Raw genomic sequence first — 16,823 nt, forward strand, 5'->3', positions numbered from 1 at the left:
GCTTACAGAACAAAACAGTTTATCATTTAACAGTTACTACACATGTTGCCCTATGACAATGGTTAACAATCTCACAACACATCAACAATATCCTTACTCAACCTTGGGTTCCCTATCTCCAGCTTCCTTGTCCCCTTCTGCCTTCTGGCCCTTGTCACTGGACTACTGTACCACATTAGTCCCATTTGGTTTTACGGGGCTGTCCACTCCCAGGCTGAACGGTGAACCTCAGAGATAACTTCACCGCTGAGCTAAAAGGTTGTCTGGGGGCCCTACTCTCGGGGTTTCTCCAGTCTCCTTTAGGCCAGTAAATCTGGTCTTTTTTTTTGTGAGTTAGGGTTATGTTCTACATCCTTCTCCAGCTCTGTCCAGAACCCTCTGTTGTGATCTGGTCAGAGCAGTCAGTGGTGGTAGCCGGGCACCATCTAGCTGTATGGACTCAGTCCGGTGGAGGCCTTGGTAGCTGTGGACAGTTAGTCCTTCGGACTAATATTTTCCTTGTATCCTGTTCTCTTTATTCTCCCTTGCTCCAGAAGGGATGAGACCAGTGGAGTATCTTAGATGGCCGCTCACAGGCTTTTAAGACCCCAGACACTACTCACCTATATATACATATTTTAACAAAAAAATGCTCATACATACTGATCTGTTCATCAACATGCTTTGTTACTGTAAAGATGCATCATGAATATGAACGCTTTCCTCCTCAGTACCGTAGCTCATGCCTTTGGTGACTTCAGAATATTACATAGTAGAAATTACTATTACTAGAATTACTATTACTAGAATTACTATTACTAGAATGGCCATCTAGGAGGCTTCTGATGTTATATTATTTCAAACAGTACTTACATGAGTATTTTTATATAGACATCTCTGAACATGTGTATGGATATTTCTGTAAAATAAATTCCAAGAGGAGAAATTACTGGGCCAAAGAATTTGCACATCAAATTTTTTTAAATTTTAAATTTATAGAAAAGTTCCAAAATTAAGACTAGCACAGGTAACACCTGTATATCTTTTGCCCAAATTCACCTCTTATTATCGTTTTACCCAATCTCTTTATTTTTTGCTCCCTCTTTCTCTCAGATTCTCTGTACTTTTCCTTTTTTCTGAGCTCTTGGAAGATATTATATACATGTGGCTCTTTATCCCCCAAGAACTTCACTGTGTATTTCCTAAGAGTCAGGATATTTTAAGGAACTCTGGTGGCGCAGTGGTTAAGGACTTGGCTACTAACCGAAAGGTTGGTGGTTCAAATCCACCAGCCACCCTGCAGGAGAAAGATGCGGCCGTCTGCTTCCATAAACATTACAGCCTTGGAAACCCTTTGGGGCAGTTATACTCTGTCCTATGAGTCTGAATTGACTCAACGGCAACAAGTTAAGGATATTCTGTTACATAGCAATAGTACAGTTATCAACTTCAGTAATTTAGCATTGATAAAATACTTTAATCTATCTGTATTCTAATTTTACATAGTGATCCAAAAATGTTCATTTTAGCACTTTTCCCCACTAGTATAGGATCCAGTTTATGATCAGATATTGCACTTAGTTGTCATGTCTCTTTAGTTGCTTCTAATCTGGAACATTTTCACAGCCTTGGTATTATATGACATAGACATTTTTAAAGAATACAGTCCTTTTTTTCTGGTAAATAGAACCTTCCTCCTTTTGGGTTTGTCTGATGTTTCCTCATGATTAGATCCAGGTTATGCATCCCCAGCCAGGCACTACATAAGTGATGGGTGTCCTTCTCAGAGTATCACATCTGAAGGCACATGGTGACATTAAGAATTTTCATATTTTGAATTTTGTTATAAAAATTTTATCTCCCAAAACCTTTTGCCAATTTATATTCCTGCCACAGTTTGTTAAATTTGCCCATTTCCTCATCCCCTTCCTCACATAGGGTATCATCAGTCTTCCTAACTTGTTCCCAATATGTATACTGTGCTTGTTAATGCTTAAAAAAAAAAAAAAAAAAGCAATACTTTCTTTTTACATTTCACCTTGACGTAGACCTTAATAGTCTTACCTTCATTTTCACAACACCCTTCAGTATGATTATAGTTACACTCTCAGCAATTGTTCCCCAAATATCAAAAAAGCAGGACACTCACATGGCCTTATATCTCCTGAAGATTATTGAGAATTGGGCAGTCTAGGTGTGAGGACAGCACCGGTGGGATGGGGCCCCTGGCTGAGGGTTAGGGGCTCCCTGCTCTGTAAAAACTAAAACAGAAGCCAATCATTTATTTTTTTTTTTCTTTAAGAGAGAAATGATGCTACTCATCCTCCCTTATCCCACACCCCCACCCCCCGCCCTGAGACACACTTCTTCATTTATCTTTCCTTCTCCTCTCCAGCAGTTCAAATCCACCAGCTGCTTCTTGGAAACCCTGTGAGGCAGTTCAACTCTGTCCCATAGAGCGCTATGAATTGGAATAGACTCCATAGCGATGGGTTTTCTCCTTTCCTGTTATTCAAGACAAGGAAAAGGCAGCATGGGGTTTGGAATGAGAGGACTTAGTTTCTGGTTGCAGGTTCCCCTGCCCCCTTTTATCTAGTGTGGCCCAATGGCTACCTCCCCTCCTCCTCTGTTCCCAGTGTCCCTGTCATATAACTGAACATAACTCCTGGTGCGAGATTGGCTCTCAGGAAGAGGCTGGCCACCTTAATGGTCTTTGGGGCTAGCTGTGCTCCTCCCTGGCCATCTCTCACCACCAGCAGAGGGACAGGCAGCCAGAGATCAGGGCTCATGCTGGGAGGCAGGAGGAGCAGCCTGACTTGCACACTGGAGCACTCTGCCAGCACTAGCTAACAGCTCCTCATATACCCCTCTGAGATAATTAAGCATTATTATCCCTATTGGCAGGAGGAGACAGTAAGACAGAGTGGTTAAGTGACTGCTTATATCTGCCGGGATTGTTTGAGGGAGAAGCCGTGCCAAGAAGGGAGTACAGTTCAGGAGGCCAGGAGAGCTTAAGCTATTTAATGTGACTGACTATTTTAAAATAATTGTTGGAGGGTGGGAGTGGGAAGAGAGATGGAAGAGCTGACTAGTGGACATGGGTAAGATATCACAAATTATAATGGTAATAAGGAGTTTACCTCGTATAGCTATTGAAATGGGCTGCTGCAGACAGTCTGTCAGATGCTTACATCTCAGAACAGGATGAAAAGAAAGGCCATGGTGAACTCTGAGGATAGTAGAATAAACCCACAGGCTTCCTACAGAGCTGGACAGGTCTGCAAGATCACTGAGCACAGGTCAGCCTCTGTAGACAGAGAATCCACCAGCTGACAGCCCTCACCTCCGCTGCTCACTGCTGGTAGAACTGCTGGTGGCCTAGGGAGTGCAGCCTGCCACTGAGCTCCAGGAAACCCAGTGTCCTTCATGGGCATGGAATGAGAGAAGTGTGTGAGTGTCATGTGGGAGACATAGGGGGCAAAGGTAGGAGGGTCATCATGGCCTATTGACAGAGACAGTAGACACCGAGATATGGGACCAGTGGGCAAGCCCAGGGGTCACTGACCCAGCAAATGGACTGGCTGGAAAGGAGAGAACTGTGATCTCTCAGACAGGGCCTGGGGCTGGGGTGGGCAGCAGTGAAGCAACAGGGTTAGGGGGACCTCGGAAAAAGCACAATTTCTGCCGTGTCCAGAGAAGCAATGGATGCACTGACACGGCCCAGGAAGAGAAAAGTAGAGAGCAGGGTGACCTTCCAGCCTCCTCCTCAACCCTACCCATCCCCTGTTAGTAAGGGGCAGATTAACCAATAAGCACCAGTTTACAGTAAGCAAAGTATGCACGGGCTTAATTGTGTTTACTTAAACTAATCTGTAGTGCACAATTTTACCTGGGTTTCACCGTATCCAAGACGCATACCTTGCTTACTGGGTAATCCATCCCTGCCTGTTACCTGGTCTTGTGTGCTAATCTTGCCATCCAGAGGGCGCTCTCCACCCGTTCTCTCTTTCTGGGGGTGGGGGGAAGCTGGTATTTTTGTTTCAGTATTGGGGCAGGCACAGCCTTGCTCACCTGATTTTTGATAGGAGGCTGGCTCCCTCCCTAGGTTATCAGCAGTTCACTGGGGACAGGTAAGTCTGGGAAAGCGAAATTCACAGAGAACCCCAAGCCCATTGGACCAGTTAATCCAACCTCCCTCTCTAGGGCAGACTTCTCAGGAGCACTTATGGCAAGCACAGGCTTTCGGACACACAGGAGAGAGCAAACCAGCATGATGACTGTGCTGACCACTGCAGGAGTTCCTGGACAGGGCCCTCCCGGGCCACAGGTGGTGTTCTTTGCTCACTTCTGCTGCTCCTGGCCTGGCCTGGCCCTGAGAAGGTGCTCAATGCCTGCTTGTAAAATGAATGAAGGCAGCTAATGAATGATTTAGCTCTTGTTCCTGTCTTTGTAATTATAAACTGAAGAAGTGCCATTGGATAAGATAATGCCCGCATCCCAGTCGTCAAGGCACTGTTTTGGGTGTGGGTAGGAAAAGGCAGCTGTTTGCCCTGACGGTGTAGCACAGAGAAACAACGTGTGTTTGGCAGAATAACGGGATTTTTTTTTTTTCCAGCTGGGAAACGTCACCAAGTGGCCTTTCTGTTCTTCACACATGAAACACACACTATCATCCGCATATTTTTAGTTAATTTATGTCCAAATAAGCCTTTCTCTAGTTGCTGGAGAATGATGTTTGGGCTGCAATTACCTTTCGCAGCGTCTCACAGAAGGGTTTCAGTGCTCACAAAGCTCAGGGGAGAGGCAGCAAGGATCCCGCCGACTCTAAATCTCTCCATTTGTAGTTATTCAAATCACATATTTTATTACTAGTATGAGATACATTGTCATTCATTCTGGAGGAGCAGCTAATGCTTCAATAAAAGCTTTGAAAAACATTCTGTTTAGAAACAATTTTGTCTGCAGCCAGTGCTGTGTATCTTTTGGGTTTGTCTTTTCTCCCAGCTCTTCTCTCTGTTGCCAGTTCCATTTGCATGACAAACGAGACCATCCTCTCCGAAAGCTCACCTGTTCCTGCGGCCCATTTCCCACCTAAAGTTCTAATCCTTAGCAAGATAATAAATTAGTGTCACCATCAAGATTGTGGCTTCTGGAAAGAAATAAGCAGCAGGGCCAGATGAACTCTCTCATAAAATGAAGAGACTGTTTTCATGCAAATTCCCGGTGTCCTGGGGAACTGGGAACAGCCTCTTTGTTATATAGACTTGGTTGCAATTCAGCAACAAGAAGCCATTTCCACTGGCTGTTAGAAGCTGGTAACACTCAGGGAAAGATAACCTTTTAGGCAGAAACTTCTCCTTATTTGCTGATACCGGTCTTATCAGATATTGTTGCTTTACTGATTAGGTTGGGGAAAATGGGTCAATATACTTTTAGAATGTTTTTAAGTAGAGACATTCATTCTAAAATATCCTCTTAATTTAACACTTATGGCCCACTTTAGACCTCTCTGTCCGGGGCAGTGGACAGCGACTGGGGGCCAAGAGGGTTGTCACATGGATGCACTCTGAAGGAAGGGCCAAATGTGTCTGAATTTGTCTACAAAAGGCTCCACAGAGCCCCTGTCATGGATAGATGCCTCACCCAGGCCGGCTCATCTATGCCATCAGGATGTTCACTGCTCCAGGGGGAGTGTCCAACATATTAATGCCACAGTGACTCTTGATATGCAATGTAAACTTTACTTCAACACACCCCACCCTTTCTCTTGGGCTGTAGAGATATTTAATGAAAACTTGGTGAAGGCAACTAGCTGCTCTTTTTTACCCCCATCATTTTAAGATCTTTTGAGGTTTAGTGTAGTGTTAGCACATACTTGCCACACACATGTGGCCCTCCATCCCTTACCCACAGCAGATATCCCATTGTCAGCTTAGCATTCATAACACTCTTCCTTGCTGAGCCCAGATATAGCCTCAGATTCCTTCTTAACCTAGCTACTAACAATTATTATAGTTGGTATTCAAGATGAAACCTAATGCAAACCATGACTTGCGCCAGGTTGATCTATGCCAGAGATTCTCAAAGTGTGAGAACGATACTGGGAACTTGTTAGAGAAGCATACTCTCAAATCCTATCTTAGAACTAGTAAATTCGAAACTCTGGGGTAGGGTCCAGTAATCTGTGTTTTAACAAGCCCTCTAGGAGATTCTAATGCATGTGCAAGCTTGCACAGATCTAGGCCAGTGGTTGTGACTAATGACTGAACGTTAGAATCACCTGAAGGATATTAAAGCATACCAGTGCTTGGGCACCACTACCAAAGATCCTGAATGAATGAGAATACCCCACTGACATTTTAAAAAACTTTCCTCAGGTGATTCCAATGGACCACCAAGCTTGAGAAAACCACCAGGCTAGGCTTGAGTGTGCTGAGAAGAGGGGTATTGACCTTGCCTTCAGCTAGTGTTGTACAACCAAGATGCAGCTACCTGAGCCTCAAGAGGCCACTTGGGCGTGGGGAATCTGCTGGTAGAGTGAGGGTAGAATTCTCCCTCAGGCATGTCATGCCTCCCCAGCCAGTAGGAGCAGTGGCAGTGGTTCCAGCATTGTCATCAGAGCTGCCTTCTGACTGTCATCCTCTTTACCACTTCAGCAGAAGTGTCATGATACCGCTCCTTGAATTCCACACCCCTGGCACTCACAGAGCTGAGCTAGGAGCAGTGCTTCTAGGTGTAAACTGTTGTCTTGGTCTGATTAACAGCATCAAGAAAATATTGTAGGGGACCTTGTGGTTTTTCTCCTGGATTTCAATCTAAAAATCCCCCTAGTAGTAGACCATGATGGCTCTGCCACCTGGGAATTTAACAACAATATTATAAAACTGATAAATTGTAAATGATAAATTCTTCTTTGATGGTAACAACTATATATGGGTTGCTTTGCATATATTAGCTCATTGAGTCTTCCTTCACAACAACCTCAGATATAAATATATGTAATATTGTAATATATATTATCCCAGTTTTACAAATCAGCAAACCAAGGCTCAGAGAGGTTATACTCTGGTGTTCAAAGTCATATAGAGAAAAAGAAGAGAATGGGCTTCAGTCCATGGTCTGTCTGTTTCTAATGTCCACGTTTTTTATCTCTACAACCTTTTAGAGTAGTGAGCATTATGAAATTCAGAGCCATGGCACGATGCTCTTAGTCATAAACCTGTCACTTCCAGGTTCTTCTAAGAACTTTATAGTTTTAGCTTTAACATTTAAGTTCTTTATCCACTTTAGTTAGTCTTTGTGTATGGCATGAGGTATGGGTCCTGTTTCATTTTTCTGCATATGAATATCCAATTTTGCCAGCATCATTTGTTGAAGAGACATTCAATTCTTCCCTCATTGAATGGACTTTGACCCTTTGTCAAAAATCAGTTTTCCATAGATGGATAAATTTATTTCTGGGCTCTCAATTCTATTCAGTTTGTCTATGTGTCTGTCATTGAACCCGTACCAGGCTGTTTTGATTCCTGTAGGTATATAATATGTTTTGGAATTGGGAAGTGTGAGGCCTTCTACTTTGGCCCCATCCATTCTTCATCTACCTGATAATCCTTCCCTCATAATCCTTTCCACCCAGCAGAGCAAACCACCCCTTCTCTATGACCCATTCTCTATGCCCCATTGTCATGGTATCAGAAGGAGCCAGGGACTAGAGCACTTTGCAGTCATGGGATGTGTTGGCTTTGAGCCCTCTGGTGCAGACCTCCTCCCCCAGCAGTTGTGGGTTAGCAGGTAAGTAACCCTTACTAACAGAAACCCTATCTGCTACAACATCATCCCACTTCCTTTTTTCTACCCCCTCCCTGGGGATAGTCACCATCCTCTAAATTAATAGATTTCCTTTCATATAATTGAACACAAGTTAAATAATCATCATCATAATTGCCTCAGAGCATCCAAAGGCAGCGCTGATGGTATGGTGTTTTAAAAGGTGAAGGGAAAGTTTAAAATCCCCAGGAAGGAGAGCACCACCCCCCTGCTCCCCTGGCTGTGTGTTTCCTTTTGTTCTGCCTCAGAGGTCAACATCCCCTGCTCTCTTGGCTGAGTGGGAGGGCCAGCCTGGACAAGCTATCACCTCTCTGTCCAGGAAAGCTCTTTTCGAAGGCTCTGCCACCCTGCTGAGATGGAGGGTGGTGTTGACAGGCCAAGCTCTGTGCTCAGTGAGGCTCAACAGTGCAAGGTGGCAGGAGGGCTCAAGGCACCTTGCCAGTGGGCCTGGCACTGCCACTTTACATGCAAGAGGGAGCAGTTCAACAGCTGTCACTGACAGCCCGTGGGGTTCCCTCTGACTTGACAGAAGAGGACACCTTCAGATTCCCAAGTCACCTCTTTGAAATTCAGAAGAACCACGCTTTTATCTCTCTCTCTCTCACACACACACACACAAAGGTAAGCCCTTACTCTCTTTTTTACTTGCAGACCTACACTGCCAAGTTTTCTCACTGTCTCTCACTCTCTCACAGGTTGGTAAGTTCTCAGTCCCATAGAATCTCACTCTCTCTTCTCTGTCTCTGTCTCTCTCTCTGTCACACACACACATACAGAGTCACACTAATTAAACTCCCTCTCTCTCACACCTACCTCAACCCATGTATTTTGAGACAGGAAAACTCCCTCTCCTTTGGAAGAGCCCCTAGGCCCTCCCAAGATGTGTCACCCCTCCCCTCATGGTGACATACCAATACAGGGTCCCTGAGCGATCCAACCCTGACCTCCTGGTGTCTGTAATCCCTGGCTCACTGAATGAATTTCCCACTCCCCTTCCAAGCAATGAGTAGCATGTAGATAACCACCATAAATGCATTCATGTTCTTGGCGACGGTGAGAACAGAGCATCCAGTTGAAGCCGAAGCCCAAGCCTGCCCTCCAGGCGTTTGTCACATTGCTGGCATTTGAGCTGAGGACATCTCCCACCACAAAAGCCAGCCATGGTTCTCAGGGGAAATCAGGACTGTCTTCCTTGCAGAAAGCTTGGATGTGTGCCTGGGGAGGTCCAGGCCAGCTCGCCTTTATTCCTCCCAGGCTTGGATAGGAAACCAAACAAAAATACACTTGGCCATTTGCTCCTTTTTTTTTTTTCTGTCTCTTGCTCAGATTAACCACTTATACATTTTTTAAGGTATTTTTGTCAAAGTCCAACAAGTATCTCTGTTGCATTTGTACAGATCATGAGGATGGTCAGTATAAAAATAGCCTCCTTCAGCCAAGGCAGGAAGCAAGTGAGGAGAGCATGAGGGAACTGCTTAGTGCCTACCACCACCGGCCAGCTGGCCCAGGGAGGCCGGTGTCATGTATTTTGGAGGCAGAGACCAGGCATTGCAAAAGAGCCATGGGGTGAAGTCTTGGTATTTGGCATGAAGAATGGAAAATGAGGATCATTTTTTGTTCTAGAGAGTGATGAGAATTGGAAGGCAGCCTTGGTGAGTGCCCCCACCTCTAAGTGGCATCAATACCTGACAGACCGTGCCCTACACTCACCACCCCTTAAGCTCCCCCTTTGGAATCCAACACTACCATCCTCTCTCCTACCCCTATTCTTTGCTCATACTACTCTCTGCCTGGACTTGCCTTCTCAGGTAACTTTCACTTGCCCTTTAGGACTAAGCATAGTGAAAATAATAACTAACACATGTGAAGCACTTTCCTTCTGCTTCAGGCCCCGTCCCAAGCACTATCTAGATATTAACCCATTTAATCCTCACAAGAACCTGGGTATATAGGGACTCTTATTATCCTCATGTTACTCATGAGAAACTGAGACTCAAAGAGGTTAGGTAACTTGCCCCAGGCCACACAGGTAGAAAGGGGCAGAATTTGTATCCAGATTTAGCCACTGGCTCCAGGTGCTCTTAACCACCACAGCCTCTTTGACTTCTCCTGGCCTCCTGTCCTCCTGCCCTGGCCCCCTACCTGTGTTAGTGGGTCTCCTATGGTTCTCAGAGCACCCTGTTCTCACCCTCATCCTCATACTCCTCACTTTTCCATTTTTTAACAATGCATTTTAAGTTTCTGTTTTCTTGTCTACTTCCCCACTAGCCTGTGCAGTTTGAGGTCAGAGACCCTGGCTGGCTCATCCTTGGGACTCCAGCTCATTAGAAAGGTTCTGTCACAAAGCAGTGTTCATTGCTTATTTGTGGACTGAGTGAATGAATGAATGAATGGATACCAGTCCCCTAAGAAAACAAAACAGGCCAAGGTCGGGCAGACAAGCTGAGGGGTCAAGCAGAGAGCCAATTTAGAAACTTCCAGTATGAGGTTGGAGGGCAAGAAGAAGGAAAAAACAACCTAAGGGCAGCCCGTGAGAAGAGTGTATCTCCAGCCCCAGGATCTCAACCTCGCCTGGAGGCAGGCAGGACAACCAGCATCTACACAGCACTGGGCCCATTAAACCCAGTGCAGGCCAGGGCTGTCTCCAGGCTGCAGAGTTAGGAGAACTTTTTCCTCCAGATGTGGAGTGTGATGACAGTGGGGAAAGGGGAGCAGCACCGTGTGATCTTATAGTGGGTAGTTCCTCCACAAGTTATTGCTCACCACTCTTCTTTCTTTTTTGTTTTGTTTTCTTCTGACCCAAATTTTGTGACTTAGACATTGATGCGGAACAAATACGATCATAACTGGCATCTTATGGTTGATGTAGATGATCTCATGCAATACGGAATATCATGTTGTAGTGCATTTATGGAGCCCTGGTTGCATAGTGGTTAAGAGCTTGACTGCTAACCAAAACGTCAGCAATTCGAATCTACCAGCTGCTCCTTAGAAACCCTATGGGGCAGTTCTACTCTGTCCAGTAGGGTCACTATAAGTCAGAATCAATTCGCCTGCAATGGGTAGTGGGTAGTGCATTTATGACAGTTACACTCTCCAGTCCCATCCAAATCAGTATATAGGTGTAAAAACTTGAGGGCTTGAGGGCAATGTCTGACCTCCTTTAACTTCACAAGGGGGAAGGAGAATCAAGATCAACAACAATCCAAGGCTGATTCCTATGAGGCGGAGATCAGACATGTCTCCTCGCTCCACCATCTTTACTAATTCTGACTCCAACCGTCCCTCCTATGGCACTCTCTACTTCTCTGCTGTGTTCAGTAATTCATTGCAGTGGCCTCACAGAACTCACAGACAATACTCATGATTATGGGGTTTATTAGAGAAGTAACAGTTGCAGTTCAGGCTCAGGAACAGTCAGGATACAGTTCTTCCATTAGGACAGCCTCTTCCCAGCTGTGCTTGCAGGCGTGCCTCGCCCTGGCCCTCAGCCTCTGCCCAAGGGCACTCAGCTTTCTCTTTCCATGGGCCAGGAATCCCTCTGTGCGGGTCTCCTGTGGGACTCTCCTTCTTTGGTGGTGGGCTCTTCTTTTTCCCACCTCTGGGGTGGCTCATTTCAAACCCAGTGGGATGACAAAACTGACCAATCCCTTTGGTGGGCCATGGTTACTCTATCTGCACAGTCCCACCCAATCACCTGGGTGGGAGTTACAAGACCATGGCTAGAAAGGCCACACAAAAGCAATCTATCACACAGCAATAGGAAACTGGGTGAAGGTGAAGTCTCATTACCAGCCATTGCATCACGTGTGCCCACATATGGCATGTGACCAGCACAGACACGGTGGTCCTCCTCGAGTTCTTTCAAGCAGGTGAAGCAATGCGGGCCTGCTCATGGGGTACTGACAATCCTGGCTGTGCTGTTTCAAGAGATGCAGGGGAGGGTGGGAGGAGGTACATGCGAAGTTTCTTCTCACCAGCCTTCTACTAGAAATCTACTGGTTGGGCTGACCAGGTTTCTTCTTCTTCCAGGGAGGGAAGATCCCGGTGAGATGGACGGCTCCAGAGGCCATCGCCTATCGCAAGTTCACTTCGGCCAGTGACGTCTGGAGCTATGGGATTGTCATGTGGGAAGTCATGTCATTTGGAGAGAGACCCTACTGGGACATGTCCAACCAAGATGTGAGTGTCAGCAGTACCTGGTTGTCACCAACCCCCATCCAAGGGATACCACAGGCAGTAGCATACCAAGCCTTCTTATCTGTTTCAACTCAGGGCCTCATAACTTGAATTTGAGATGTTCAGGGCAAGGGTTACAGATGTTGGCACATGGAGATGTAACAGTCCCAATCACCTGTAAAGGTACCCAGGCCACAGACTCCAATGCAAGAGAATGGCCATGGGTCATGACCCAAAATTAAACTGAAAATTCTACCCTGCTTCAAAGGCCTCAGCCTCAGCTCTATCCCTCACCATACATGGCAGAGAGGAAGAGCACTGGTCTGAGGGTTAGGCCTGGGCTCCAGTCCTGCTCTCCCTTGGACAGCTGTGCTGCGTTGAGCCAGCGCAGCCTTGCTCTCAGACCCATGCCACTGGGAGTCCACTCTTCTCTGAGAGCTCAGCCTTCAGTGAGCTGTGTCACCTATCAAGGAAGGAGTTGCTGAGAAAGCTTCTCAAGGCTGGTCAGATTTAGATGGACCAGAGGATTGTAGCCCTGTTTGCAGGCAGGTCAACACCCTCCTGGCTACCTGCCAGGGACAAAGGTGGGAAAGGGAAGGGTCATCTGAGATGCTTGAAATAGTGTCATCTTGGGGTGTTGCAAATGGGAACTTTTGTTCCATAACTAACAAAGGGTGAGGAAGCTTTTGTAGGATCATTTTCTTTGGTACAGCTCCAAGCTAAAGTTGTACCTGGATTTCAGCACTGCCTTTGACCCTCAAATAGTCTCCTGTGACCACACCTCTTTTGTATTTTGAATACATACCCTCCCCTTGGAACCGAGAAGATTATAATTTGCAAAGCCTATGTGCTGTGTTCTCTTGCTCGTTCATCCCATCACCTTAGGGAGCCATTATTATTATTCCCATTTTACAGATAAGAAGAAGGGGGCTGTGGTGGTTTGGTGGTTCTCACATTCCATGCCAGACACCAGGGTTCGATTCCCAGCTGATGCACCTCGTGTGCAGCCACCACTCATCTGTCAGTGGAGTCTTGTTTGTTACTATGATGCTGAACAGGTTTCAAGGGAGCTTCTAGACTAAGATGAACTAGGAAGAAAGGCCTGGAAATCTACTTCCAAAAATCAGCCAATGAAAACCCTGTGGATCACAACAGTCCAATTCACAACTGATCATGGGAACTGGGCAGCATTTTGTTACACTGTGCATGGAGTTGCCATGAGTTAGGGGCTGACATGATGGCATCTAACAACAACAATACAGAATAGACAAGGCTGTCCCAAGTCCAAATCTGGTTCCACTGGGCAACCAGCAACACCATAAGCACCTCCATCCATGCTTGGGTGGGCTTTGAAGCATTCATAAATTTGTGTAATCTGCCCTCCGGAAGCCATCTAAGCAGCCAGAGATTTAGAGCCATGACAGTTGCTTAGAAGATTGAGACAGGTGGTGATCTGGGAACGCAGGAAACATTTCTCATGAAACTGTGGAAGAGGAGCTGGGGTGCTGCTGAGACAATACACCCTGCTTCATGGGCTGAGTGGCTCAGCAACGAATGGATGAAATGATGGCATTGTGCATCTTTAACCAGGTCTCAATGCCAACCATGTGTGGTGTCTGGGTCCTCTATTATCTGTGATTATCCATGCCTTGTCTCTGCTCCTATAGCGTATCGAATCAGTAAGCGGCAGAATTGACGCCAAGGCTGCTTTGATGAAATCAGCTGCACCCTGGTTCTGTCCGTGCCATCAGCTAGATGCGTACTAAACATTAGCCAGAAAAAGCAGACCCATCTTGTCCTGCCCAGAGACCTTAATCTGATTAAGGACAATTCAGCACACATAGAATGGATTACAAAACTGTCTGACAGGCAAGATTTGACATTCAAGATATTCTCAGCAAATGTATTCACCTATGCTGAAAACAAATAGAATTTCTAATATTAGACTTCCAGAATTCCCAGATCATTCATTCAACAAGCAGTCATTGTATGCTCACTGTGACTAAGCATTGTGCTTGCTGGTTCTATTTTTGAGGAGTTTACAGTTCACTGGCATATACATAGGGCTCTGGGGACATTTGGGTGGAGGAGGGAAGGGAAGGCTTTCCAGATATTTGATGTTTGAGCTGTCTCAAACGGAATAAGAACATCTGCAAAGTAGCAGTTTATTCTAATTGCATTGTATTTCTCCAAAATAGAGCCCCTAACCGTTGTCCCAAGTATAGCCCACTGCCTGTGGAAGGTGGGAGGTGAATTCATGCCCATTCAGAAAGCTTCTTAGGGCTCGCCTGGGATTGAGTGGGAGGGGCTCCCAGCTGCTCCAGCAGCAGCCCCACTTGTCAGAAACCACTGAGGTGGTGGCAGTAAAGGATTTCACAGATGACAATTGAAAAGCTTTAAGGAAGAGAATTGCAGAGGCAAGTTGGAGTGCTGGTAATTGGGCTTCCAGAGCCCAGGAAGGTCTTTGAACATGTATAGAGAGTTTGTCAGCCAGAGAGAGCAACTTGGAAGTTCTGCTGCTTGGATCTGATTGACAGAGATAATGAGAGTGGCGGTGTCTGTGGAGAGGAGCTGCGGTTTGATTGAAACATCAGAGCTCAACCTAACCCTCTCTGCCCTGGTTCTTCCACTGCTCTGAGCTCCTCCACTTTACTCTCTTGGGCAGAAGGCTGAGTAGCACTGCATACCGCCCAACTCATTAATGAGAAATGCTTGTCTCAGGGCAGCCAGGAGCCCCCACTGAGAATGAATGGACAAGGGGAGAGGCCTGCTTATTTCCTAAAGGAACCCCAGTCACTTCACCAGCTCCCGACAGCATCAGTGCAAGCCTAGATTTCACTGGGACCCCCACACCTGCCATCTCTGGGTGCATATGAACAAAAGATGTACTCCACTCCTCCCCATCCCGCCCCTTTAGGCTCCAGGGAGATTTACTTTGGCCTGTGGGGTAACCAAAAGAGTTGCTGCACAGATTATTCCAAGGAAAACAGCAGTGTGCTTGTGCTTAACAGTTGCCTATATGGTTCTCTCATCCCAACTCCTTCACTCTTCCTTCTTTCTGCTCTAATCCTCTAACTTTTCAACATCCAAGTATCTCATTCTGTTATAGGCCAAGAAAAAGGGGGCCCAGGACTCCCTCCAATTTTCAGCTCTGCTCAGTAGGACACTCTATGACTTTAACCTTGGACTGTATCTTTCCACACAATTCAAATGTGGTCACTGGTGTTTAGAGCTATCAGATGACTAAATTAAAGGTTTCTCTATGGCTCCTACCTGTTTTCTACACCTGCTAGTGAGGCAGGCATGAAGAGAGCAATCTCAAAGCCCCATTGCTGTTGTTGTTAGCTGCCATCAGGTCAGCAACAAACTCAGGGCAACTTCATGCACAGCAGGATCGGATCATTGTGATTCATAGGGAAGTAGATTGTCAGGCCTTTCTTCCTAGTCCATCTTAATCTGAACTGAAACGTGTTCAGCATCATAGCAACACACAGGCCTACACTGACGGTCAGGTGATGACTGTGCTTGATGTGCACTGGCCAGGAATCAAACCTGGTTCTCTTGCTTGGATGTCTACAAGTCTACCACTGAACTACCACTGCCATCATCAAAGCCCCATTGCAGGACCAAAATTATCATTTTATTTGAAATAATGTTTTCTTACTTGATTATAAAAGTAATATATACCAAGGATATTTGGAATATGCACAGATCCTTAAAAAGAGAATAAAAATCTCTAAAGGCATAATACTTGGATAAAAGAGTTAAGTAGATAAATGCTACTCACACATCAATTAATGACGGGTATAATTTAATTTGGGATGGAGAGTAAAGACTTTTTCTTTTTCATATGTACAAGAAGCATCAATGCTGTCAAAGTATCAGATCAAGTAATAACAAGAAAATTATCTAGAAGAAATAACAAATGGAGCAAAGTTCCTTTTTCTAAACCTGATCATGAGAGAGGCTTCCCAGGGCCATCCTCCTTCATGAAAGGTGAGGAACAGGAATGTGGCCTTTCCTAAGTCTCTGCTATATGCTAGATGCTTTTCATACACTATCTTCCTGCACCTTCAAAATGACCAGTAGTAGAGCAGCTCCACTCTTTGCAGAGAAGACATTCGGTATAGTAGACATGGAAGTAGTAACAGCCTCCAAGTGATGAGCTGATTGTTTCTACTACTATTACATGCGCAGTGCTTAACATGCATCATCTCATTGGGCCATTTGATCTTTTTTAACAACCCCACCTATTCAGAGTCAAGAGACTCTCCCAAGGTTCTATAACTAGTAAAGATGGAGCCCAGGTCTCCAACCCCTTAATCATTCTGCAATACTCTTCCCAATACAGCAGCATGAATCTGTTCTCCTGGCTGAGCTGCCCAGGGAAGAGGAATTAGTGGCTCTTTGATGTTCTCTTGAAAAGAAAGTAAGCACATTAAACTAACAGAGGGAATGCAAAAACAAAAACCAGGACAGTCTTCAAAAAATCCAAGGAGGCGGCATACAGAGGAGACAGTGAGGAAAAGTAGCTAAGTTGGGTTCTGTCTAGAACTCACAGGTAGAAGATTCAGCACATGCACATGTCCGCTCTTCTCTTGCCATCAGGCAGATAGGAGTGCTTTGGACATGCCTTGCAACTGTGCTTCCTCAGGAGGGCCCTGCCCCCAGTGCTCTTTCCTGTTACAGGGCAAGTGGGAGAGTAGTCTTGTCAGTGGGGGAAATTAGTATTTTGGGCTCTAACAATTTGAGCAGAGGTGCACGACGTTTAGCAGAGCACTGGGAAGCACTAGCTGCCCTGCACTCAAAGACACTGGAGACCCCTAGCCCCATGAAGG

General features: G+C 45.7%; 1 protein-coding gene across 1 annotated transcript in view; it reads left to right on the forward strand.

Annotated features, from left to right (window-relative positions):
- The window catches only part of EPHB1 (EPH receptor B1), a 605,917-nt gene that overhangs the window by 576,715 nt on the left and 12,379 nt on the right, over positions 1-16,823 (forward strand). The window contains exon 13 of the mRNA XM_004381423.2: positions 11,839-11,988. Coding sequence (XP_004381480.1) covers positions 11,839-11,988 — 150 coding nt within the window. The remainder of the gene's footprint in view (positions 1-11,838; positions 11,989-16,823) is intronic.

This window comes from Trichechus manatus, unplaced genomic scaffold (assembly GCF_000243295.1).
Source record: "Trichechus manatus latirostris isolate Lorelei unplaced genomic scaffold, TriManLat1.0 scaffold00084, whole genome shotgun sequence".
NCBI classification, from domain to species: Eukaryota; Metazoa; Chordata; class Mammalia; order Sirenia; family Trichechidae; genus Trichechus; species Trichechus manatus.